A 21738-nucleotide genomic window follows, 5' to 3' on the forward strand; every position below is an offset into this window, starting at 1 on the left:
TTGTCTTTGCACGTCTTTGTTTAAAACAGCCATTTTCAGGCCTCCATCATCTTAACCATCTATATTCAAAACCTTACAAGGAAATAATTTTTAAAACTCAGTTAAAAATTGTCAGCCCTCATAGCTTTGTCCACTTTATGCATGAGGTATATTTAGATTTAAACATTTATTTTTAAAAACTCTGTGACCTATCCATTCTTAAAAGCTGCATCCTATTGTGGTCTCATTGTAAGGTAGAGATTGATGGGAGCGTCATTTAAAACACGCTTTTTCTTTTGGGAATTATAATAGCAGCAAAGTAGGTCAATGATCGGGTCCAAGCGTGTGTGCATGCATGGCAAAAATTAAATGACTTAATATGAAATAATGAGCGCATATTCTCTACCTTGGAACAGAACAATATGCTTTTGAAATATGGGCTCAGCTGGAGAGTAAATGATTCCTAAAATGTTACTCACAAACAGGCTAATTCTCCAAGATCTGCCCCTAGTTGCCTGACAAAAGAAATGTCAACTCTCTCCTTTGATCAGTGATACATTGTAAGTTTTAAAAACCAGTCTTTTAGAAAGACTGAGACAATGGAGATTTCAATGAGTTGTTAGTGAAACTGCTCTTATAGTGTCTACAGTGCAGTAACAGCCCATTTTACTAGTTCATGAGAACCTGAAGATCAAATTGACTTGAAACCAATTTCTGTACAAACAAGTGAAATTGACCAGCCTCTTTGCCCAGGCTAAGTGAAATGCAAAAAAGTATAAATAGTGAAGAGTAAATTCCACTTCTAAAATATTTGTCCTTATTAGTGTTAAGTGTTGATTAACACAGGATCTTGTTGTCATTTCTTCTGGATAGTTCCCTTTAGGGGTCTGGGAACTCTTCCCACAGCTTGGAAACCATTTGAACTGGACCCTTAGATCATGTCTGGGGGGGAGGGATAGCTCAGGGGTTTGAGCATTGGCCTGCTAAACCCAGGGTTGAGAGCTCAATCCTTGAGGGAGCAGTTTAGGGATCTGGGGCAAAAATCTGTCTGGGGATTGGTCCTGCTTTGAGGAGGGGGTTGGACTAGATGACCTCCTGAGGTCCCTTCCAACCCTGATATTCTATGATTCTATGATTCATGTCAGAACAGCCGCTCCTGTGTTTGTATTAACACCAACAAGTATAAGTAATAGACTGGTAATGCTAACAACCCCTTTACCCTGTTAATTCCGTACTCTGTTCTCTGCTGTGCCTCTTGTTTCAGAATACATAGTTCTTTGGGTATGTCTACATTGCGGAAAAAAACATCTGCAGCAGAGAGAGAGAGAGACTCAGAGCCTGGGTCTATAGCAGGGGTCTCAAACTCAATTTACCGTAGGGCCAATGCCAGTCCTCAAATCCTCCCAGTGGGCCAATAATGTCACTGAAGATGGTGTTCAGAAAAGAAAATATTTATATTGTATTTTTTATTTTGAATTTCTTAGAAATAATAAAGCTGTCATACAACTTTATACAATTCTTCATCTGTCAGAGTGTTTTTAGTGTTTGCCAGACACCTGGCAATGCTTCAGTTCTGTCAGTTGGTTGATGTTTGGCCTCCGTGACTGAGTAGTTGAAACCTTCAGGATTGCAGCAAGGTGTGCGTCAGATAGTTGTGTTTGGTATTTTGACTTACTTTTTTTCCACAATGAATATAAACAATGCTGCCTCCATGGCTGACTCTGCCTGGCAACTAATGATGAGATCTCTGTCCCTCTTCCCCAGCCAATGGGAGCTATGGTGAGTGGGGGGCGCACGACAGGGGCGGCGCCTACAGCAGACATTGCCAGCAACTATCTGCCTGGGTCTCTCCTCCTGTGTCTCCTCCATGGGCCACAGATGGCCCGCAGCCCAGGAGTTTGAGACCCTTGGTCTATAGACTCTCATTTGTAGGTCTTGCACTTTAATGCTAAAAATAGCCATGTAGACAGTTACGTCTGAAACTCAACCCCTTTCCCAGGCTTCAGAGCCCAGAGCAGGAACGTCTATGCGGCTATTTTTAGCGCCGTAGCACAAGCCCAAGTCTGTACCCAGCTCTGAGACTCATTGTTGTGGGCTTTTTGCTGTGTGAATGTACCCTTTGATTATAAAAGACATTAGTGCAATGCAGCCTGTCAATGCTAATAACCCAGGGGGGACAAACTTTTTGGCCTGACGGCTGCTTCGGGTTTCTGAAATTGCATGGAGGGCCAGTTAGGGGAGGTTATGCCTCCCCAAATAGCCAGGCATGGCACAGCCCCCATCCCCTATCCGACCGCCCCCCCTGCTTCTCACCCCCTGACGGCCCCCCCTGCTCTCAGTCCCCTGACGGCCCCCGGAATCCCCACCCCAGACTGCCCCCTGCCGCCCCATCCAACCCCTCCTCTCATTCCTGACTCTCCTCCCACCACCCCCCGGGATCCCTGCCCCCATTCAACCTCCCTGTCCTCTGACCACCCCAACCCCTATCCACACCACTGGCCCCTGACCAGCACCCCAAACTCCCCTGCCCTCTATCCAACCCCCCATGCTCCCTGCCCTCTGACCGCGCTGCCTGGAGCAGTGGCTGGCGGTGCGGCTGCTCCAGGACAGGCAGCCGTGCCGCCCGGCTGGAACCAGCCATGCCCCACGCAGCACAGAGAACCAGGTCAGGCCGCAGCTCTGCAGCTGCACTGCCCCAGGAGCTTGCAGTCCCGCCTCCCAGAGCATTGCACCGGTGGCGCAGTGAGCTGAGGCTGTGGGGAAAGGGGAACAGCAGGTATGGGGCCGGGGGCTAGCCTCCCGGGCCAGGAGCTCAGAGGCCGGGCAGGAGGGTCCCGCGGACTGGATAGTTTGCCCACCTCTGTAATAACCCCATAGTTTGCCCACCTCTGTAATAACCCATTCCTCAAATATATGAGGTGCAACTAAAATTAGATTGAGGGGATCTAACCTGTCAAAATGGATTATTCCAGTAATTGGTTGTAATCTCGCCATGTTTAGACCACACTTCAGGATGCACCTGTTCAAACTGGCATTTCCCCAAATATGTCATAAAACACAAACCAGCTCTCTCAAAGAACAGCCACTGCCACCTACTAGAAACCATTTTAGAAGGAAGGAGGAGTCATCTTCCTAGAGGTAACTGATCGGTCTCTAATCATAGAATAGAATCCTAGAATATCAGGGTTGGAAGGGACCTCAGGAGGTCATCTAATCCAACCCCCTGCTCAAAGCAGGGCCAATCCCCAGGCAGATTTTTGCCCCAGATCCCTAAATGGCCTCCTCAAGGATTGAACTCACAACCCTGGGTTTAGCAGGCCAAGCTCAAACCACTGAGCTATCCCTCCCCCCCAGAGCACAATGGTACTGCAATGGGCGTGCCGTAAATGCAAATGTAATAGTGGTTATTCCAACTATGACTCCAGTGTAATACAATAATTAGTATTTAAACAAAAAATTGAGTAACTGCTATGTAACTTCATAAAAATGCAACATATTCTTATAGATACATCCCAGAATTCAGAACCTCTGACTAGCCTTTATAAAAGATTCCTCAATGCTTTCAATCAGATTTGATGTTGAGACCCGACATGTGTTTATAGGTGATCATTCTGGGCAGGTAACCATTCTCAAACTAGAGCAAGAGAACTGCAGCCTTGTCACAACATTTAAGGGACATACAGGTAAAGTTTAAGGTTAAATAATCATCTCTGGTTCTTCATATAGGTTATGGATTACCATGGGATGAACTTTTTAAAATTTGTAAGTAGCTGTGATGGTTTGAATTGAAATGTCTGTATTTTGGGGGGCACAATAGATGAGCTTAAATTGTCAACAAGGTAAAGGGTGGTAATTCTGTATTACTAAAAACAGGAGAGAAGCCAGACTTAAATTGTGAAAATTTCTGCACCTTAAAGTACTTTGGTGGGAAAGTGCTGTAACAACAAATAAAGCCCTGATAGAGAAGATGTTAGTAGATTAAAGTCCCGATCCTGCTAACACATGCATGTGAGGAGTCCCATTTGTAGTCAGCTGAACTGCTCAGCGTTTGGAATGCTGTGCGCAGTGTTTCCAGGATGTGACCAGAAGCATGTAAGGAGTTGACGTTTAAAAGGACAATACGCATCGCAGGAGCTGACTGGTCACTTTGCTGCTGGGGCTCTTATATTGTCCTTGCAGTTGGTGTGTCAGCCCACCATATAACAGGTGTCCATGGAGAGGGGGGTTGATGGCTCATTCTTCATTGATCAATTTATTTTCCTCCTATGGCCGTTCTTTGGCCTCAGTGGATCTCCATATTGGCCTATCACTCCACGTCAAACCAGTCAGCTGGTGCTGAGGGTGTGGGAAGTGTTTTGACAACCCACTGACTTACTAGCTTTGAGGCAAGGCTGCTCAGTTCTCATCCTGCAATTTTTGTGATGGCATCGCCTCTCATTACTCCCCAGTGTCTCCACTGTGAATCACAAACTCTGCCTGCAGGGTGTGGAGATGGGTGGCCACATAGCAGCTCTTTGACCACTCATGAGGTAACTTCCTATCCCAGGATTTGTTTACCATTCACTGGGCTCAGTCTGCATGAGTTACAGAGCTGGGACTGGGCTCTGCACCAACAGAAGCGCAGGATTAGAATTTGGTTCTGGTTTCCTAGGCTTTTCAGTGGGGCTCATTCTGTGCCAGACCTTTCAGTTGGAAAGTTTGCAGTGTGGTGGTGCACATGGAGGGTGAGTTGGATGTGTTTAAACTTAAGTCACATCTCTTTAAGTTGAGACTCACTTTTTATTACATTCTTCCCTTCCACCTTCAGTTGTAATTAAATAACTGTACTGTCTCTCTCCTGTTTTAGGTGGTGTCACTGCTCTTTGTTGGGACCCAGTGCAGAGAGTATTGTTCTCGGGCAGTTCGGATCATTCCATTATTATGTGGGACATAGGAGGAAGAAAAGGAACAGCCATTGAATTACAAGGACACAAGTACGTTTGAAGAGTTTTTCCTCCTCCTGTGTTTAGGGGAGAAAAACAAAATGAAGCAGAACCAAGGAGTATATTATGTCTGTGCATGGGATTTGTGTGCGACTTCCTGTATCTTTGTATATTACCAATATTAACTCATTTAATGAGAGGTTGTTTTCCCGATAGGGTTCTATCGTCTCTTCCCCCTCCCCCCACCCCCTTGAAGGGAGCACAAGATTCGGAGTACCAGACACTTTAACTCCATGCTAACCAAGTATTTTTGAAATGTGAATGTATGTAGAATCCAGGCTGTACCCAAGATGCTCTGTCTAATTAGCCATCATTTGTCAACGTGTTAAATGCGTGTTCCTAAGCATCAGCAACTGAGCAAGGCAGAACTGGCTCCTGCTGTTGTAGAGGGGAATTCACTAGAGGTACAAACCAGACTTAATAGACCTAGAGAGGAGGGGACGACTTGGTACTTTTGGTCTAACACAATATTAAAGACTAATTTCACACATCGTGCTTTTCCAACCATTGAATTACTGTGACTGTGCTGACTGACTGTTCAAAGGCACTTTCTGCTTGGCTGATTGGGCTGCCTTGATTTTGTGGTTCTGTATCACTCCAACAGTGCATGCCTGGGACTTCCTCACTGAAACACTCAATCTTTGTCTATTTATATTAAAGCCTACTGCTGTGTGCCCTGCCATGGCTCATTGTTGTAGCATCACAGCATCTAACGTGCAGGCAAACCTCTGTATCTTATTTGCAGTATGACAGTGTTGGAGAACATGCTGGTTCAGTGAGGTAATGCATTGCCTTAGATAGAACCACAGTAAATCTGGCATTTCCACACAGTGCTGCCTTTGAGTTGGCAAGTCGTAGATACACAGTAGTGTGGCACTGTTCTAAATTGCCTTCAAAAAGCATTGCTACATAGAGGAGCATCCATATACAAGATAATGGACCAGTATTAAAGCACTTCAGAGTATGAGCCTGGCTTGGTGTCAGGCAGTGCTGGTGCCAAAGTGTGGGGTGAAGATTCTGACCTAATCTCAGGGTATGTCTACACTATAAAATCGACCTAATTTCGTAGAAGTCGATTTTTAGAAACCGATTTTATACAGTCGACTGCGTATGTCCATACTAAGTGCATTAAGTCGTCGGAGTGCGTCCTCACTACTGTGGCTAGCATCCACTTACGGAGCGGTGCACTGTGGGTAGCTATCGCACAGTTCCCGCATTCTCCGCCGCCCATTGGAATTCTGAGTTAAGCTCCCAGTGTCTGATGGGGCAAAAACATTGTCGTGGGTGGTTTTGGGTACATGTCGTCAGTCGCCCCTCCCTCCATGAAAGCAACATCAGACAATCGTTTCACGCCTTTTTTCCGCGCAGACGCAATACCACGGCAAGCTGCAGCCCACTCAGCTCAGCTCACTGACACCACCACTGTTGTGGCCTGGGTGCTGCTGGCAGCAGGTGGTGCAATAGGACTGCAAACCATCATCATCGTCATACACTGCTTCTGCTGCAACTCTGCTTTCCTGCTCTCCTTCAGACGCCATACCACCGCAAGCGTGCAGCCCGCTCAGCTCAGCAGACGGTGCAGTAGGACTGCAAACCATCATCATTGTCATACACCGCTTCCGCTGCAACTCTGCTCTGCTGATATTGCCTCAACAGCAAATTTCTCCATGTTGTCTGTCATGGGCTCCCGGGTCCTCGGGAAATGTGCACAGTGCTAACCATCGTCTGCCACCACCTCTGCTGCAACTCTGCCCTCCTGGTGCCATGAATCCACCTCGCAGGTCCTCTTGTCATTGGTATAAATATCTATTCTTGTGGCAGCCGTCGTCATCCACCGATTCCGCAGCAACTCTGCTTTCCTGCTGTCCCTCAGACGCCATACCACGGCAAGCATGGAGCCTGCTCAGCTCGCTGCTGCTGTTGTGAGCGTTGTAAACACCTCGCGCATTATCCTGCAGTATGTGCAGAACCAGAACCTACAAAAGCAGGCGAGGAGGTGACGACAGCACAATCGCCATAGTGATGAGGACATGGACACAGACGTCTCTCAAAGTACAGACCTTGGCAATTTGAACATCATGGTGGTAATGGGGCAGTTTTGTGCCGTGGAACGCCGATTCTGGGCCCGGGAAACAAGCAGAGACTGGTGGGAATGCATAGTGTTGCAGGTCTGGGATGATTCCAAGTGGCTGCGAAACTTTTGCATGCATAAGGGCACTTTCATGGAACTTTGATTTGCTGTCCCCTGCCCTGAAGCGCCAGAATACCAAGATGAGAGCAGCCCTCACAGCTGAGAAGCGAGTGGCAATAGTCCTCTGGAAGCTTGCAATGCCAGACAGCTACCGGTCAGTCGGGAATCAATTTGGAGTGGGTAAACCTACTATGGGGGCTGCTGTGATCCAAGTAGCCAACACAATCACTGAGCTGCTGCTATCAAGGGTAGTGACTGGGAAATGTGCAGCTCATAGTGAATGGCTTTGCTGCAATGGGATTCCCTAACTGTGGTGGGGCGATAGACGGAACCCATATCCCTATCTTGGGACTGGACCACCTTGGCAGCCAGTACATAAACCACAAGGGGTATTTTTCAATGGTGCTGCAAGCACTGGTGGATCACAAGGGACGCTTCACCGACATCAACGTGGGATGGCCGGGAAAGGTACATGACGCTTGCATCTTCAGGAACTCTGGTCTGTTTGAACAGCTGCAGGAAGGGACTTACTTCCCAGACCAGAAAATAACTGTTGGGGACATTGAAATGCCTATAGTTATCCTTGGGGACCCAGCCTACCCCTTAATACCATGGCTCATGAAGCCATACACAGGCACCCTGGATAGTAGTAAGAAGCTGAGCAAGTGCAGAATGGTGGTAGAATGTGCATTTGGATGTTTAAAAGCGTGCTGGCGCAGTTTACTGACTCAGTTAGACCTCAGCGAAACCAATATTCCCGTTGTTATTGCTACTTGCTGTGTGCTCCACAATATCTGTGAGAGTAAGGGGGAGACGTTTATGGTGGGGTGACTGGTTGAGGCAAATCGCCTGTCTGCTGATTACACGCAGCCAGATACCAGGGCGGTTAGAAGAGTACAGCAGGTCGCGCTGCGCATCAGAGAAGCTTTGAAAACCAGTTTCATGACTGGCCAGGCTTTGGTGTGACGGTTCTGTTTGTTCCTCCTTGATGAAAACCCGTCCCCTTGGTTCACTCTACTTCCCTGTAAGCCAACTGCCCTGCCCCCTTCGATCACCTCTTGCAGAGGCAATAAAGTCAATATTGTTGCAAAATCATGCATTCTTTATTAATTCATCACACAAATAGGGGATAACTGCCAACGTAGCCCGCGAGGGGTGGGTGAGGAGGGGAGCACTGGGTGGGGTGGTGGATGAGGATAGGAGGGCAGGACAAGGCCACACTGCACTTTAAAACATATTGAATGCCCGCCTTCTGTTGCTTGCGCAGTCATCTGGGGTGGAGTGGTAGGGTGGCTGGAGCCCCTCTCCCTCCCCACGCATTCTTGGGCGTCTGGGTGAGGAGGCTATGGAACTTGGGGAGGAGGGCAGGCGGTTACACAGGGGCTGCTGCGGCGGCCTGTGCTCCTGCTGCATTTCCTGCAGCTCCACCAGACACCGGAGCATATCGGTTTGATCCCCCAGTAGCCTCAGCATTGCATCCTGTCTCCTCTTATCACGCTGCCACCACCTCTCCTTTTGCTTCCGCCACCTCATCTCACTCGTTGCTCCAGTCCTCGCGTTCATTTTCTGCTTTCCTGGACTCTGACATTGTTTGCCTCCAGGCATTCTGCTGAGCTCTTTCAGTGCGGGAGGACTGTATGAGCTCAGAACATTTCATCGCGAGTGCGTTTTTTTCGCTGCCTTACCTGCACTAGCCTCTGGGATGGAGATGATAGGGGGGATCGTTGAAACATTTGCATCTGCGGGAGGAAAAAAAAGAGTATTCTTAAAGACACGTTTTAGAGAACAATGGGTAGACTCTTTTATGGTGATCCAAGCTGTTAACATTACATAGCACGTGTACTTTCAGTACAAGGTCGTATTTTGCCTCTTATATTGAGGGCCTGCCGGTTTGGTGTGAGAGATCACAGATGCTGGGCCGGGCAATGGAATTCGGCTTGCAGGCAGCCCTGGTAAGCCACAGTCTTTCAGCTTCTTCAACCTTCATAACATGTGGGAATGGGTTCAAACAGCAGCGCCCTCCTTTCTCATACCAAGCACCCGTTGGGTTGGCCATTTAAAAGGAGGTGCTGTACTGACCGCGAATGCATCCCAAGTCTTCAGGGCAAATTAATCATTAAACACGCTTGCCTTTAAACCATGCGTTATATTTACAAAGGTACACTCACCAGAGGTGCCTTCTCCGGCTTCATGGTTCGTGAGCCCAGTTTGGGAGAGCATTGGCTCCAGGGTGATAAACAGTTCCTGGCTGTCGGGGAGAATGGTTTCTCCACTTGTGTGCTGTGTGCTATCCTTCTCCTTCTCTTCCGTCTCCTCATCTTACTCATTCCCCAAATCCTCATCCCTGTTGCGTGAGACTCCCTCCCCCTCCCCCCCGCACGTGTCCACAGATAGGGGTGGGGTAGTGGTGCCCCCCCCCCCCCCCCCCCCGAATTGCAGCTCATCGTAGAAGCAGCATGTCTGGGGCTCTGACCCAGAGTGGCTGTTTGCCTCTTTGGCTTTTTGGTGGGCTTGCCTGAGCTCCTTAATTTTCACGTGGCACTGCTGTGGGTCCCTTTGTAGCCTCTGTCCATTGTGCCTTTAGAGATTTCAAATATTTTGGCATTTCATCTTTTGGAACGGAGTTCTGTTAGCACGGATTCGTCTCCCCAAATAGCGATCAGATCCAGTACCTCCCATTCGGTCCATGCTGGAGCTCTTCTGCGATTCTGGGACTGCATGGTCACCTGTGCTGATCAGCTCGCCACGCTGGCCAAACAGGAAATGAAATTCAAAAGTTCCCAGGGCTTTTTCCTGTCTACCTAGCCAGTGCATCTGAGTTGAGAATGCTGTCTAGATCGGTCACAATGGAGCACTCTGGGATAGCTCCCGGAGGCCAATACAGTCGAATTACGTCCACACTACCCCAAATTCGACCCAGCGATGTCGATTCCAGCGCTAATCCCCTCGTCGGGGAGGAGTACAGAAATCAATTTTAAAAGCCCTTTAAGCGGACAAAAATGGCTTCGTTGTGTGGATAGGTCCAGGGTTAAATCGATCTAACGCTGCTAAATTCGACCTAAACTCATAGTGTAGACCAGGGCTCAATGCACTAAACCACCCCCCTCTTGAAGATCCATTTCTTCTGGAGGCCCCCGCAAAAAAGACTAGTGCAAGAAAACAAAATGAGCTCAAGTAATTCCTTCCCCCTTGGTCTCAGTGTCTTCTTTCTGTGCCTGTCTCCTAGATAGAAAGTTTTCTGGGCTTTAATATTTCCCTCTTCTATAGAGCTGAGCACACTTTTTTCATGTTTAACAAAGAATAACAAAAGGAGGAATAGTCCATTTTTGTAAAAACCTTTAATCTTAAAATTTTGGGAAGATCTGGGGCAGCCTTATCAGTTCTATTCTATTTGAAATTATTTTAATTTGTTAGTGTTAGATTTAAATGCTCACAGCAGCACCTTAGAAACTATTTTTCTCTTCAAGTTGCTAGATAACATTGGGTTTTTCATTGCTTCATTCACAGGCACCGTATGGGGATTTAACAAATAAACCAATAACTGACACATTTGTTCTGAGAGAGAGCGAGCACTTTACCATAGTGGTTTATAGGTTTTTGGGACTATGTTCTCAGGGGTCATTCAATTGCAATGCAACCATGGCTTTCAAGGAAGCTAGGATCTCCAACCTAATTAACTGGAAAAGCAATAGTTATGTCTGAAAACTAATCTTGTTTTAAATCCTCCTCTAATAAGTGGTGTGCTACCCAATGGGGACCAAATTCACAGCACATGGTACAGTATATAATCTACTAATTGGAATTGTAGGACTAGTGAATTTTATACATGAATGAGCTAAGAGAGAAAAATATGGCAAATCAGTTACTTTGCCTTGGGACATATGTTTAAACCTTTAACTTAACTGATATTGTATGTTTCTTTTGCAGCGATAAAGTTCAGTGTCTCTCCTATGCTCCCCACACAAGACAGCTCATCTCTTGTGGTGCAGATGGTGGAATTGTTATCTGGAATATGGATGTTGAGAGACAGGAGGTAGATATCTATCTCTTGTTCATCTTCTAAAAAATCTGGGGCCTTTCTAAAGCATGTAATTTGAATCTGATTGGTATCTTTTTAAAAGTTAGAAAATAAACTAGTGTTTTAGGAATGCTCCAGTTGTTACACATGTAAGATGTATAGCTTTGTGTGTGATTTAGTGGTTCAGGGTAGTTATGTAGCAGGGAGTTTGTGTTTTATGTATGTTGCTAAATAGCGTCTGCTCTGAAAAGTGACTCTTTGAAGAGGGCATCGTGATGTGTTCTGCCTGTGTTTTTCAGTGACTCCATAGGATTCCGTTACAAATGTGCAAGTAGGATTTCTGTTCTCTTATGCATCAAAATGATTGTTTAAATTTCAGTCAGTTACACTTGTGCAAAATTTAGAGGTAGTGGGATTATACCAAAGGCCTAATTTAATGTTTTAACAATGACAGGGGGAAAAAACCCTAGTGACTCAAATCTGTTAGTATCCAGGGCTCTCAGTTTACAAGTGAAAGGATGGATGTTTGATTTTTAGACAGCCAGTTCTGGAAACTCAGATTGCCATTTGAGTCATTTTCTTTTTTTCTACCTTTGCCAAAAATCACTAAATTAGGCCCTGGGTTACAACTGTGTAATCCCCCTACTGCTAATAGTTTTGGACAGGTGTAACCGATTGGCAATTAATAAACAATTGCTTTGATGCATAAGAGAATAGAATCCTCCTTGCACACTCATAACGTATTGGCTGTCTATGGCTAACATAAAAGTAGTAAAAACTTACTCTATGCTTTATGTATGCTTGAGAGTAGCCTCAGTTCTGTAGTCTCTGTAGCTGCAACGGTGCTGAACCTTAGGTGTAGACAAGGACATGCAGGACTTGCACTCATTGAGCTCATGTTTTGCACTTCCTTGTAACTGGGGTAAACCCCGAAAAAATCAATCCTTGCAAACTTCTGTTTGTCCTTGTCTACCATATGGGGTGTAACTACACTTAACTGCTGAATTGGCCCATTTCTGGAGTGTAGACAAGGCCTTAGCCATTAAAGTAAGGTCATACAACTGATACCCACATGAGTTACATGATGGCATTTTTAGTCATTCTGTAGTGTGGAACTACACTTTGAAAGGAACACAACCCACATAAAAACCTCACTTCTGTGGGATTTTTTTCACAATTATTGTTACACCTGAGATTGCTGTACTATCACTTTGGTACCCATTGCCTGTCTGACTACTACTTGTTAATCTGCCATATGTGGAAATCACATAGGGACTATCTCTTGAAGAGGTTACCTGCCTATAACTGTGGGTTCTTCATGTGTGGTCCCTATCTGTATTCGCTACCCATCCTCCGCTCCTTCTGTAGCTGATTGATTGATTGAACTGTGGTAAGAATGGGAAACTGGAGAAGTGTCAGCCTGCACCATCTTTTGTGCCCGTGGCTCAGAGCATGAGGAGGCCAATGGACACTGCTTGCAAAAAAAATTAAACTTTTGACACATGGTGCACATGCATATCCCATCTGTGGAATACAGATAGGGACCACACATCTCAAAGAGCCTCCAGTCACAGGTAACTAACTGCCCTTTCCCTTTTGGTGTAACTTTAACATCCAGAAATAATATGTTACTTAATGTTTTACAAAGGCAACTACAAAGATTTAAAATTGAAAAGTACTTTGTTATAAAACAAACTGCTTTATTGTGTGTGAGTTGGTTGAAAAGTGGGTAAGAAATATAATTAGCTAAATGAGTGTTTAGCATCAGGTGTTAACAGATATGTCTATATTGGCTCATTCTTGTTGTCAGGAGGGAGTATATATATTGCTACATTGACTCCAAAACACTAATCCTTAAGATTTTCATATAAAATATTTTGCCTTGGGCTCTTTTCTGAAGTGCCTTTTTTCTTGAAATTTTCTGGTTATTGCTTTGGTGGCATTTTTCACTGATTAGATTTTCCACTTGATGTGTGTGTAGTATTCACTTTGATATGATCACTTCTACCATGTCTCTGGAATTGCACAAGGGAGGAATTAAGCCATTTTATATTTTAATTCTTATAAATTATTTTATCTGTCAATCTTAAAAGGCCATAAGAAAGGAACATTTGAAAGAGGATAGAAGTGGTTTCCATTTTACTACTGAGCAGTTACTGTCACAAGCAATATCTACCTTTTTCAAATGTTGTGCTTCAGTGCGTAGGAGATGAAAGCCCTATTTTCTCAGAACACACATCTAATTAAAGACTTGGTTACTTTTAGAAAAGTAGACAGTGGGGACTTACCCCTAAAGCACCTGCACCTTTGAGATAAAGGAACTGCAGCTTGCTTTGTTAGGTTAGGACTTGTTCCATTGTAAGGGGCTGGAGTGAAGGCTTAAGTTTAAGGATTTCATCAGCCTTACCTTGCTTTTTTGCTTTTGCTAAACTTCATCATAATTTAACCTTATTTAACCACAGTGTTGTGCATTTTAATCCTTAATGTTTGATACCCAAGCAGCTAGTGCATCTTCTGAATCCAGTCCGGTTAACTGGGTGTGTACTTAATGAGGCAGTTTTTTAAACAATCCTCTTCTACACCCAATAGTCAGGAATGGGTGTGAAATGGATTAATGTGTATTTATATTAGAGCAACCTTGCAAAAGGTGGGGGTGAGGGTGGCTGAGAGAATGCAGCAGGCAGCAGCAGCCTCAAGGAGGGGCCCTATTGGTGGGGATGCAGGAGAAAGACAAAGACTAGAGGGAGGGAAACACAAGAGGGGAAGCTGCGCATTGGAGAGGAGTGCCCCTGCTTCCCAAAGACACACCAGTGGCAAGGAGGTGAGAGCGTTCAGGCCCCTGCCAATACAGCTGCTATCACTTAGTTTCCTGTTGTCTGCTGCCAGCAGGGGGCATGATAGCAAAACGGGGTCAGGAGATGCATTAGTTTACCAGACTTCCCCTCCCAGTAGAGAATTGAGTCATTGTCATCACTCCTCAGGTTGGGGCTTGGGTGAGGGTTACAGGCTATTGAGGATAGCCTTTGCTGAGGTTTCTCCATTCCTTACTCCTGTGGGAATTCTGCACCAAACAATTAAAAATTCTGCAAATTTTATTTGTCAAAAGAAACTGACATGATTATGTAGTGGTAAATTATTTTGGTAATTTATTTCAAAATACCTGTCAGCAACTCTGTCTGTAACAATACAGACACACACAAAAATCCCCCAGGAATAGTTAAAGAAACCCCTATGACAACCCAGTTCCTGTTTCTCTACCCCCTAGGGTGACCAGAGGTCCTGATTTTATAGGGACAGTCCAGATTTTTGGGTCTTTTTCTTACATAGGCTCCTATTATCCCCCACCCACTGTCCCTATTTTTCACACTTGCTGTCTGGTCACCCTACTACCCCCTCCCCCACAGAGCCCAGCTGGGGGGCTCTTCGGCTCAGAAACTCACAACCTTTCCTCCCAGAGCCCAGCTGCAGGGGTCCCCCCAACCCAGACACTCACCCTCTACCCCCTAGAGCCCAGCTATAGGGCCCCCCTCAGCTCAGACACTCACCCCCTATCTTCCTAGAGCCCAGGGATCCAGAGGGAGAAACAGCCTGATGCTGGGTTCCGGGCTTGCATGGAGTTTCCTGCATACAGTCTTCTTCCTTCAGGGTATGCTGGGAACTGCAGCTGCAGGCAACCCTCCAGTCCACGACCACTCCCTCTCCCACTGGCTTTGTCTTCTATTTGCCTGCGTCCAGTGGGGGGCCAACATCTCTGCAATCCATTTCTGTGGGGGGGAGGGGGAAAGGAAATTCTGCACACACAGCATTAATCTCTGCACAATTCTGCCTTGTGCAATGACGCAGAATTTCCCCAGAAGTAATTCTTACCCACTTCGCTCACGGCATGACAAGCATAGCATTAGATCAAACTGCCTTAGAAAATACAAGATTTTACTAAAAATAAATGCTAGCTTAGTATATAAATGTAAAAGCACGATAGAGCCGACTTTCTTTTTGTTCAGGCTTGTTCAGGATCTGCCTGCCATCCCCACACATGAGACTTGAAGCACAACAGTCTGACAGCAGGAGGTTCAGAAAAGCCAATTACAATTAAAAAGATTGAGCAAAATTTTCAAACATTGGGTGTTTAGGCATCTAAAAATGAATGAGCTGGTTCTAAGTAGTGCTGACCCCCCACAAGTGGGTCCAGGGAGAGTTTCAGGGGCCCAGGTCTGAGTCTTAGTAGTGCTGAGTACCTGCAACGCTCAGTGGAGCCAGTTGCGAGTGCTCAGGATCACACCATTCATTTCAGGCGTCTGATTTTAAGCATCCATGTTTCTGTCAAATGTTGGCCTTTCTTTCAGAATAGAATCCCACTTTATGGTGAGAAACGTTCCTCCTGTGTGAACTTTCAGAACACAGCAACATAAATCCCGGGGAACGCTTTGGTGTTTTATACAACCTTAAGCTGAAAAACTGTTTTTTCTAGACAAGTTCAGCATAACACTGTTTAATTATTGCAACAGAAGCCACACAGCTTGTTCTGCTATTGGATTCCTGCCTGAAGCTTTTCTGCCTATTTATCATAACCCTTTTATGTGTTACAGACACCGGAGTGGTTGGACAGTGACTCTTGTCAAAAGTGTGACCAGCCTTTCTTCTGGAATTTCAAACAGATGTGGGACAGTAAGAAAATAGGCCTTAGACAGGTTTGTTCTGTTTTGTATTGATGAAGTAATTTAAGGGAACAATATACCCGATAGTTCAATGAAATATTTTAACATTTTTCAGATGTATAGGAACTTGTTTAACTTTTCCGTTGGCTGCTTAGTGATTAAAGGCATTTAGCTACCCTCATGCCAAGAGAGGGGGAGTGGTAGGCAAAGGCCTGGTGATGGGTGAATATCTTGGCCCTCACAAACCGAAGCACTTTTTGCAATCCATTCTATAGAAAATGCACACTGTACATTGGCTTGGGTAAATTTTGAGTTGCATGTGGGTTTAGCTATGTGAATCTCATTTAATCTCAACAGGAATATTCTGTACAAATAAACATGGCCCAAAGCTCACTTCTGAAGATTCTAATGGAACCAGTATAATAGTGTACTAAAAAGGTCATTGCTTTCCCTTCCAAGGCAAATGTCCATAATTGCAGTTCCAACTGCCCAGAGTTATTAGCAAAACTGGTCTACAGTTTGCAGTGTGAGAAAAATGGACAGTGTTAGGTAGCAACTGTCACATTGCCAAAGGCATTTCCAGGCCTGTTTTATTAGGAAGGATTGTAAAAAGCTGAGGAGAATCTGCTCACTTGATTTTAGATGGACAGTGTTTATATGGGCGATGTCAGGCATTCAGTTTAACACTGAGATGTTATCTGGCCCTCCAACAGTAACCAGTGTTACAAAGCCAGCAGGGAGGGGAAACTCGCTGTCCCCTATAATCCTAATACATGATCCCAGAGCCCAGCTCAGTGTGTGAGATCCTACTCTGTTTCGCTTTGTTTGAAGGTATGTATTCCTGGTCCTTTTGTTAAGACTGAAAAAGTGGCAAAAGGGACCACATTGAGCTGCCTGTCAGGCATGTATGTTTACATGTGTGTTCGTATCTCAGATCATATTTGAGGAGGCAGAAGGATTCGCCCAGTGTCCTGAATGTAATTGTACAATACTGATAAAAGGATAGTGGTCTCCTAATGATACGCAGGCAATTCTCGTAACACTAAAGTGGCTTGCACACGTTGATTCGCCCACACGGTAATGAGAATACCCTTCCCCCCGCACAAAAGAGAATATCCAGTCAGAGGATTTTTGCCTGATCAAAATACCAGGCTGAGAAAAGGTTTCAAAGATCTTTACTCGAGCTAGTGATACAGATGTAAGTAAAATAGCTGTGATCTAAATTCACCACATAATAATATAACTAGCTCTCATGTAGCTCTTTTCATCCACCACTCTCAAAGTGCTCTAGAAAGGTCAGTATCCCTGTCCCTCACTTCCCCATCTGTGACATGGGTATAGAAGAAGCGATTTGGCCAAGGTCTCCCAGTGGCCGGAGGCAGAGCCGGGAACAGAACCCATCTCTCGAGTCCCAGTTCAGTGCTCGGTCAACTAGGCCACACTGCCCCCATTTGGCCATCGTTAGCTGGCTTACCCCAGATGCTTAGCTGGATGTAGTTATTAGTGAAAGATAAAGAAATGCAAAATTGAGACTAGTTTTTTCCTACTATTCAGCTTTTTCTCCTTCTGCCCTGAATGGGGGTTCAGAGAACTTGCTGTGGCCCCAGGTGAGTTCTGCTGAGGCAAATGGGTGTGAAGTTAAGAGGAGATCACAGCTGTGCTTTGCTTTTTCCATTCTGACCAATCCTTTTTTGGCTTGCCTTTTTCAGCATCACTGCCGGAAGTGTGGGAAAGCAGTGTGTGGCAAATGCAGCTCTAAGCGCTCCTCCATACCACTGATGGGATTTGAGTTTGAAGTGAGAGTCTGCGATAGCTGTCACGAATCGATAACGGATGAGGAGTGAGTCTGAACTTTGAGCCCAGTTGCCTCAGAGGAGGCTTAATGAGTTACAGAACTCCTCAAGCTGTACTCCTGTATACTGCACTCTGCTCAGAGTCAACCAGATGGGAGTGTCACAGAGCTGTATAAAGTGCTTTCTCCTTTAACAGGTCAGGTCATCAGTCTCCATAGGTCTATGTAGAGACGGGAATTAGTATCCTCCTTTATATGACTATAGTGTTCTTGTGACTCAGTTGCTGTGTTCAGTTCTGCGTACCTCATTACTAGAAAGAGAGAGACAGTTTGGAAGGAGTTTAGGAAAGAGCAACAAAAACGTTCTGGCGGCCAGAGGAATTCATTTTATTAGCTCCTAATTTCTCTTTCTTGTGTGTAACTTGGTACAGTGTCTTGCTGTTTGGAATACCAGGACTTGTGGTACACATCTGTCTTGTATCTGGGGATGCCCCCAGAAATGGAGTGTGGAGAGAGAGGGATTTTTATGCAAAATAAAGGGTTTATTTTGCCTGAAGCTAAAACTGTGGCTTTTACCAAGACTGCAGTACATAGTTGGACACAGTTAGCAAAAACTGGAATATGAAGAGTCCTTTCTAAAGAGGTGGTGCAAAGTAGAAGAATCCTCCAGCAGTGGATTTTAAACAGCCCTTGTTTCTTCCTACCTGTTTCTTTCCTGATATGCTCTTCCTGAATATGAAAGGGGAGCTGTTTTCACATTTTGCCTTGTCACAAATCCCCCTGTGGGGAGAGAGACTGTGAACTACATCTCCCAGCCTGCCTTGCCACAGACGTACTTACAAAGTTGGCCACCATAATGGACTTCATTTCCCAGCCTAACATGTCATTGAGAGGTTCAGCGAGATGGTCATCTTGCAATACTGGACTGTCTCTTGAGAGATGAAGTCCACCCTGCTTCAGAGATTTCAGCCTGGGGCCTTAAAACCAGGGACAGCAGGATGGGCTTCTGTCATAGCACCATACTTCTTCACCAATGCCCACTCACTTTCCCTTCAGTCAGTGCCTGTCCCATTTGGCTGAGTGACAGCTAAGTGGCTGTGGGAAAGACAACTGTCTACAAATACACCAAAGGAAGAGGCTAGTTAGAGTGCTGATAACTTTTTTAAAATTAGCATTTACCTGGCATACCACATAACTGTATTAATTGTAGGAAACTGACTTTTTAGTGGTGTCTGTTTTATTTAATGTGGTAAAGCAGGGTATAATTAGGTGCAGTGGGATGAAATTAAAAGAAACATCTTTAGGCTAACTAAAAAAAAAGTTTCCTGAAAATGGAATCCATTAGGCTATAGAATAGTCTTTTTAAATAAGTGCTGGAAACCCCATTGTTTGGGACATTTAAAACTAGGCTGAACGAAACACTGGAAAAGGTGCTGTAGGGAACCATCTTGCCTGGACAGTGGAGATGTACTGGATGATCTCATAAGGTGTGTTCCAGTTCTATCTTCTGTGGTTTATTAAAACTCGGACACCCCAGGGGAGATGCACAGTGCAATGCAATATTGGTCAAGGAAAGATCAAAAGTGCCCTGGTGTCTTCATTGTCCACACGAAAGCAGGTACACTTACATTTTCAGTATCTCATCTGAAAGATTCCTGCACAGTAACTGCCTGGGAAATTCGATTTTTCTATCTCTGAAAGAAAATCTGTGGTTCTAGGGAACTACAGGTCATCCTTCGTAGGGTGTGTCTAAACTGCACGGTCCTTATGTTTATACACACATCCCTAGCACAGGTATAAATAGCAGTGTAGATGGGGAGGCACTGCTTAGATGAGCAAAGATGCCTGAATCCTGTGGGTATGTCCCCTCCACAGCTCTCTGCACTCCCAAGCAGTGCCTACCCCCTTTACACCACTAAAATAGCAGTGCAGCAATCCGCTGCTTCCCTATTGCATGGAAGACTCTGGCAGCAAGGAAAGGCTCTGGCAGAGGGAGGAAGCAGGGAAAGGCTCCAGTAGCAGCAGCAGCAACTCCCTTCTGCCAGAGCCTTTCACTGACACATGTAGCTTCACACCGCAGCATGGGAGCAGCCCACTTTTCACTGCAGCATGTAGCTACATGCTGCCACTAGTGGTGTGCCATGTAGGCATAGCCAGAGAGAGACCATGAAGCCATCTCCTCTCGCTCAGTAATTAAGTTGAGTCACTGAAGAAAATCAATTACTTACTTTAGTGTTCAAATTCTTATTTCCTCCTCTGAATAGTTCAGGGTAATACTGCAGTCACTGTCTCCTTGATTCTTGATTTTTGATCTTTCTTTAGACGTGCACCCACAGCTACTTTCCATGACAGTAAGCACAACATTGTCCATGTACACTTTGACGCAACCAGGGGATGGTTATTGACTTCCGGGACAGACAAGATTATTAAGGTAGGACTAAGAAGACTGCTTTAGTTCATTTTCTGTCTTTTTTCATGTCCGTTCCTCCTCCCACGTGGTTTCAGGTCTAAGTCTCCCTTTCCTGCCAATAACAGACTCATGGTCTAGAGAATTTTATCATACACCGCTGTTTCTCACCAGATATTTTTCACAGCCATTCAGAGATTTTCTGCCCAGTAGGGATCATCAATGTCCTTCCATTGGGAGTTGCTCCTTCCTTTCACAAGCAGGTGTTGCCCTCTACAATGGAATTGTTCCACCAGGGAGTTAGTACAAAATTCTCTTGAATGTCACCCTGTCTATCAGAAAACTATGCTGATGCAACATGTTCTCCTCTCTCATAAGTGTCTGGCCTTGTCTTGCTGGCAGCATGGCAGAGGGTCAGAAGACCTGTTTCAGATTAAATTGGTCATTCTGCGCATGGTATCCAACAGGCTGGCTGGGACACTGTTTTAACTGACTAATTTTACACCTAAGTCAGTAAGTTCCTTTGCAACTTTCCATCTGAATAAGGACACTATTATTTCAAACATATGCTATCTATTGTAGTCTTAGTACTAACAAGGGAGTTGGTAAGAAAAAAATGTGCAATGCTAATCTGAAATGCCAGTTTCTTCTTTGAATGTTTGTTCATGTTCATTCCATGTTAGGTGTGTATGCTTGTCACATGCACTGGTGCCAGAAGTTTTTCCCTCAGTGGTATCCGTAGGCGACAGGCTCTGGTGCCCCTTAGAGTGGCGCATGTTTGCTGCGGTATAAGGGGCGCCACCGGCACCCTCCAACCTTAGTTCCTTCTTACCGCCAGTGATGGCACTGGAACGTTCCTTTGCTTTGGCAAACCTTTCCTTCTGTAGAACTGTTTGTTGCGATCCTTTCTATTGTACGTACTCCTTATGGAGTCAGCGCTGACACCGGCGCTGGAGCAGCCGAGATTGGATTCTGCACCTAGCATCACGGCATCGGTGCAGAGCGCCCTGCGGGTACTGTCGTCAGACGACAATTCATCTCCCTGGCACGACCCAGTAAAAAGAAAACTGGGAGAAGTTGTTCTCCTGATCACAAGGTCAAGGAGAGGGCAGGAGGCGAGCCTAGACCCACGAAAGGTGGCTCATCGCCTCCAAGTGAGAGTCAAGCCCCAGCTTCAGTTGTGCGGATTAGCCCATCACGGGATGCATCAGCCACTTCGGATAGTGGCACGGGATGTCATCAACCCAGGAGGCCCTGCAGGTGACGCAGGATATTTTGTCCCTCCCAGTGCCGTCCGCACAGGCGACAGTAGCTCCCAAATCAAGGGGTAAACTTGCCTTTGGATCATCACCTCAGTTCCCATCAGTGCGGCACTGCTCGCCACCTCAGGGAGTGTCCCACCGGTGCTTGCCCGCGAAAAGCCACCACATCTCGGACGTAGGGCTACCTACCAATTGGAGCCCTTGGTGCAACTCTCTGGATTCGAGCCATCGCTCTGTGGGCTCTGAGCACTGGTTGCTGATGGTATGGCATAGGCCTGCTGAGGCACGTTCATCCCTGTGACCCCGGTACCAGGAGCATCACTTGCCTTTGGATCAACGCCGCTTCAGCGGAAGCCTCTGTCAGGACTCTGTACCAGTCACCAGCCTATAGTCAGAGGTCATTGTACCAGTGTTGACGCTCATCATCGTGGTGTCAGTCACGCTTTTGCTCC

At 45.7% G+C, this 21738-nt stretch overlaps 1 protein-coding gene across 3 annotated transcripts in view; it reads left to right on the plus strand.

The window, feature by feature from the left end:
* The window catches only part of WDFY2 (WD repeat and FYVE domain containing 2), a 172107-nt gene that overhangs the window by 99976 nt on the left and 50393 nt on the right, over nucleotides 1–21738 (plus strand). For all 3 annotated transcript variants that reach the window (XM_054015182.1, XM_054015189.1, XM_054015196.1), the window contains 6 exons: nucleotides 3550–3662; nucleotides 4826–4952; nucleotides 11080–11185; nucleotides 15757–15858; nucleotides 17535–17665; nucleotides 19940–20048. In XM_054015182.1, the coding sequence (XP_053871157.1) occupies nucleotides 3550–3662; nucleotides 4826–4952; nucleotides 11080–11185; nucleotides 15757–15858; nucleotides 17535–17665; nucleotides 19940–20048 (688 nt within the window). The remainder of the gene's footprint in view (nucleotides 1–3549; nucleotides 3663–4825; nucleotides 4953–11079; nucleotides 11186–15756; nucleotides 15859–17534; nucleotides 17666–19939; nucleotides 20049–21738) is intronic.

Source organism: Malaclemys terrapin, chromosome 1 (genome assembly GCF_027887155.1).
Source record: "Malaclemys terrapin pileata isolate rMalTer1 chromosome 1, rMalTer1.hap1, whole genome shotgun sequence".
In the NCBI taxonomy this organism is placed as follows: Eukaryota; Metazoa; Chordata; order Testudines; family Emydidae; genus Malaclemys; species Malaclemys terrapin.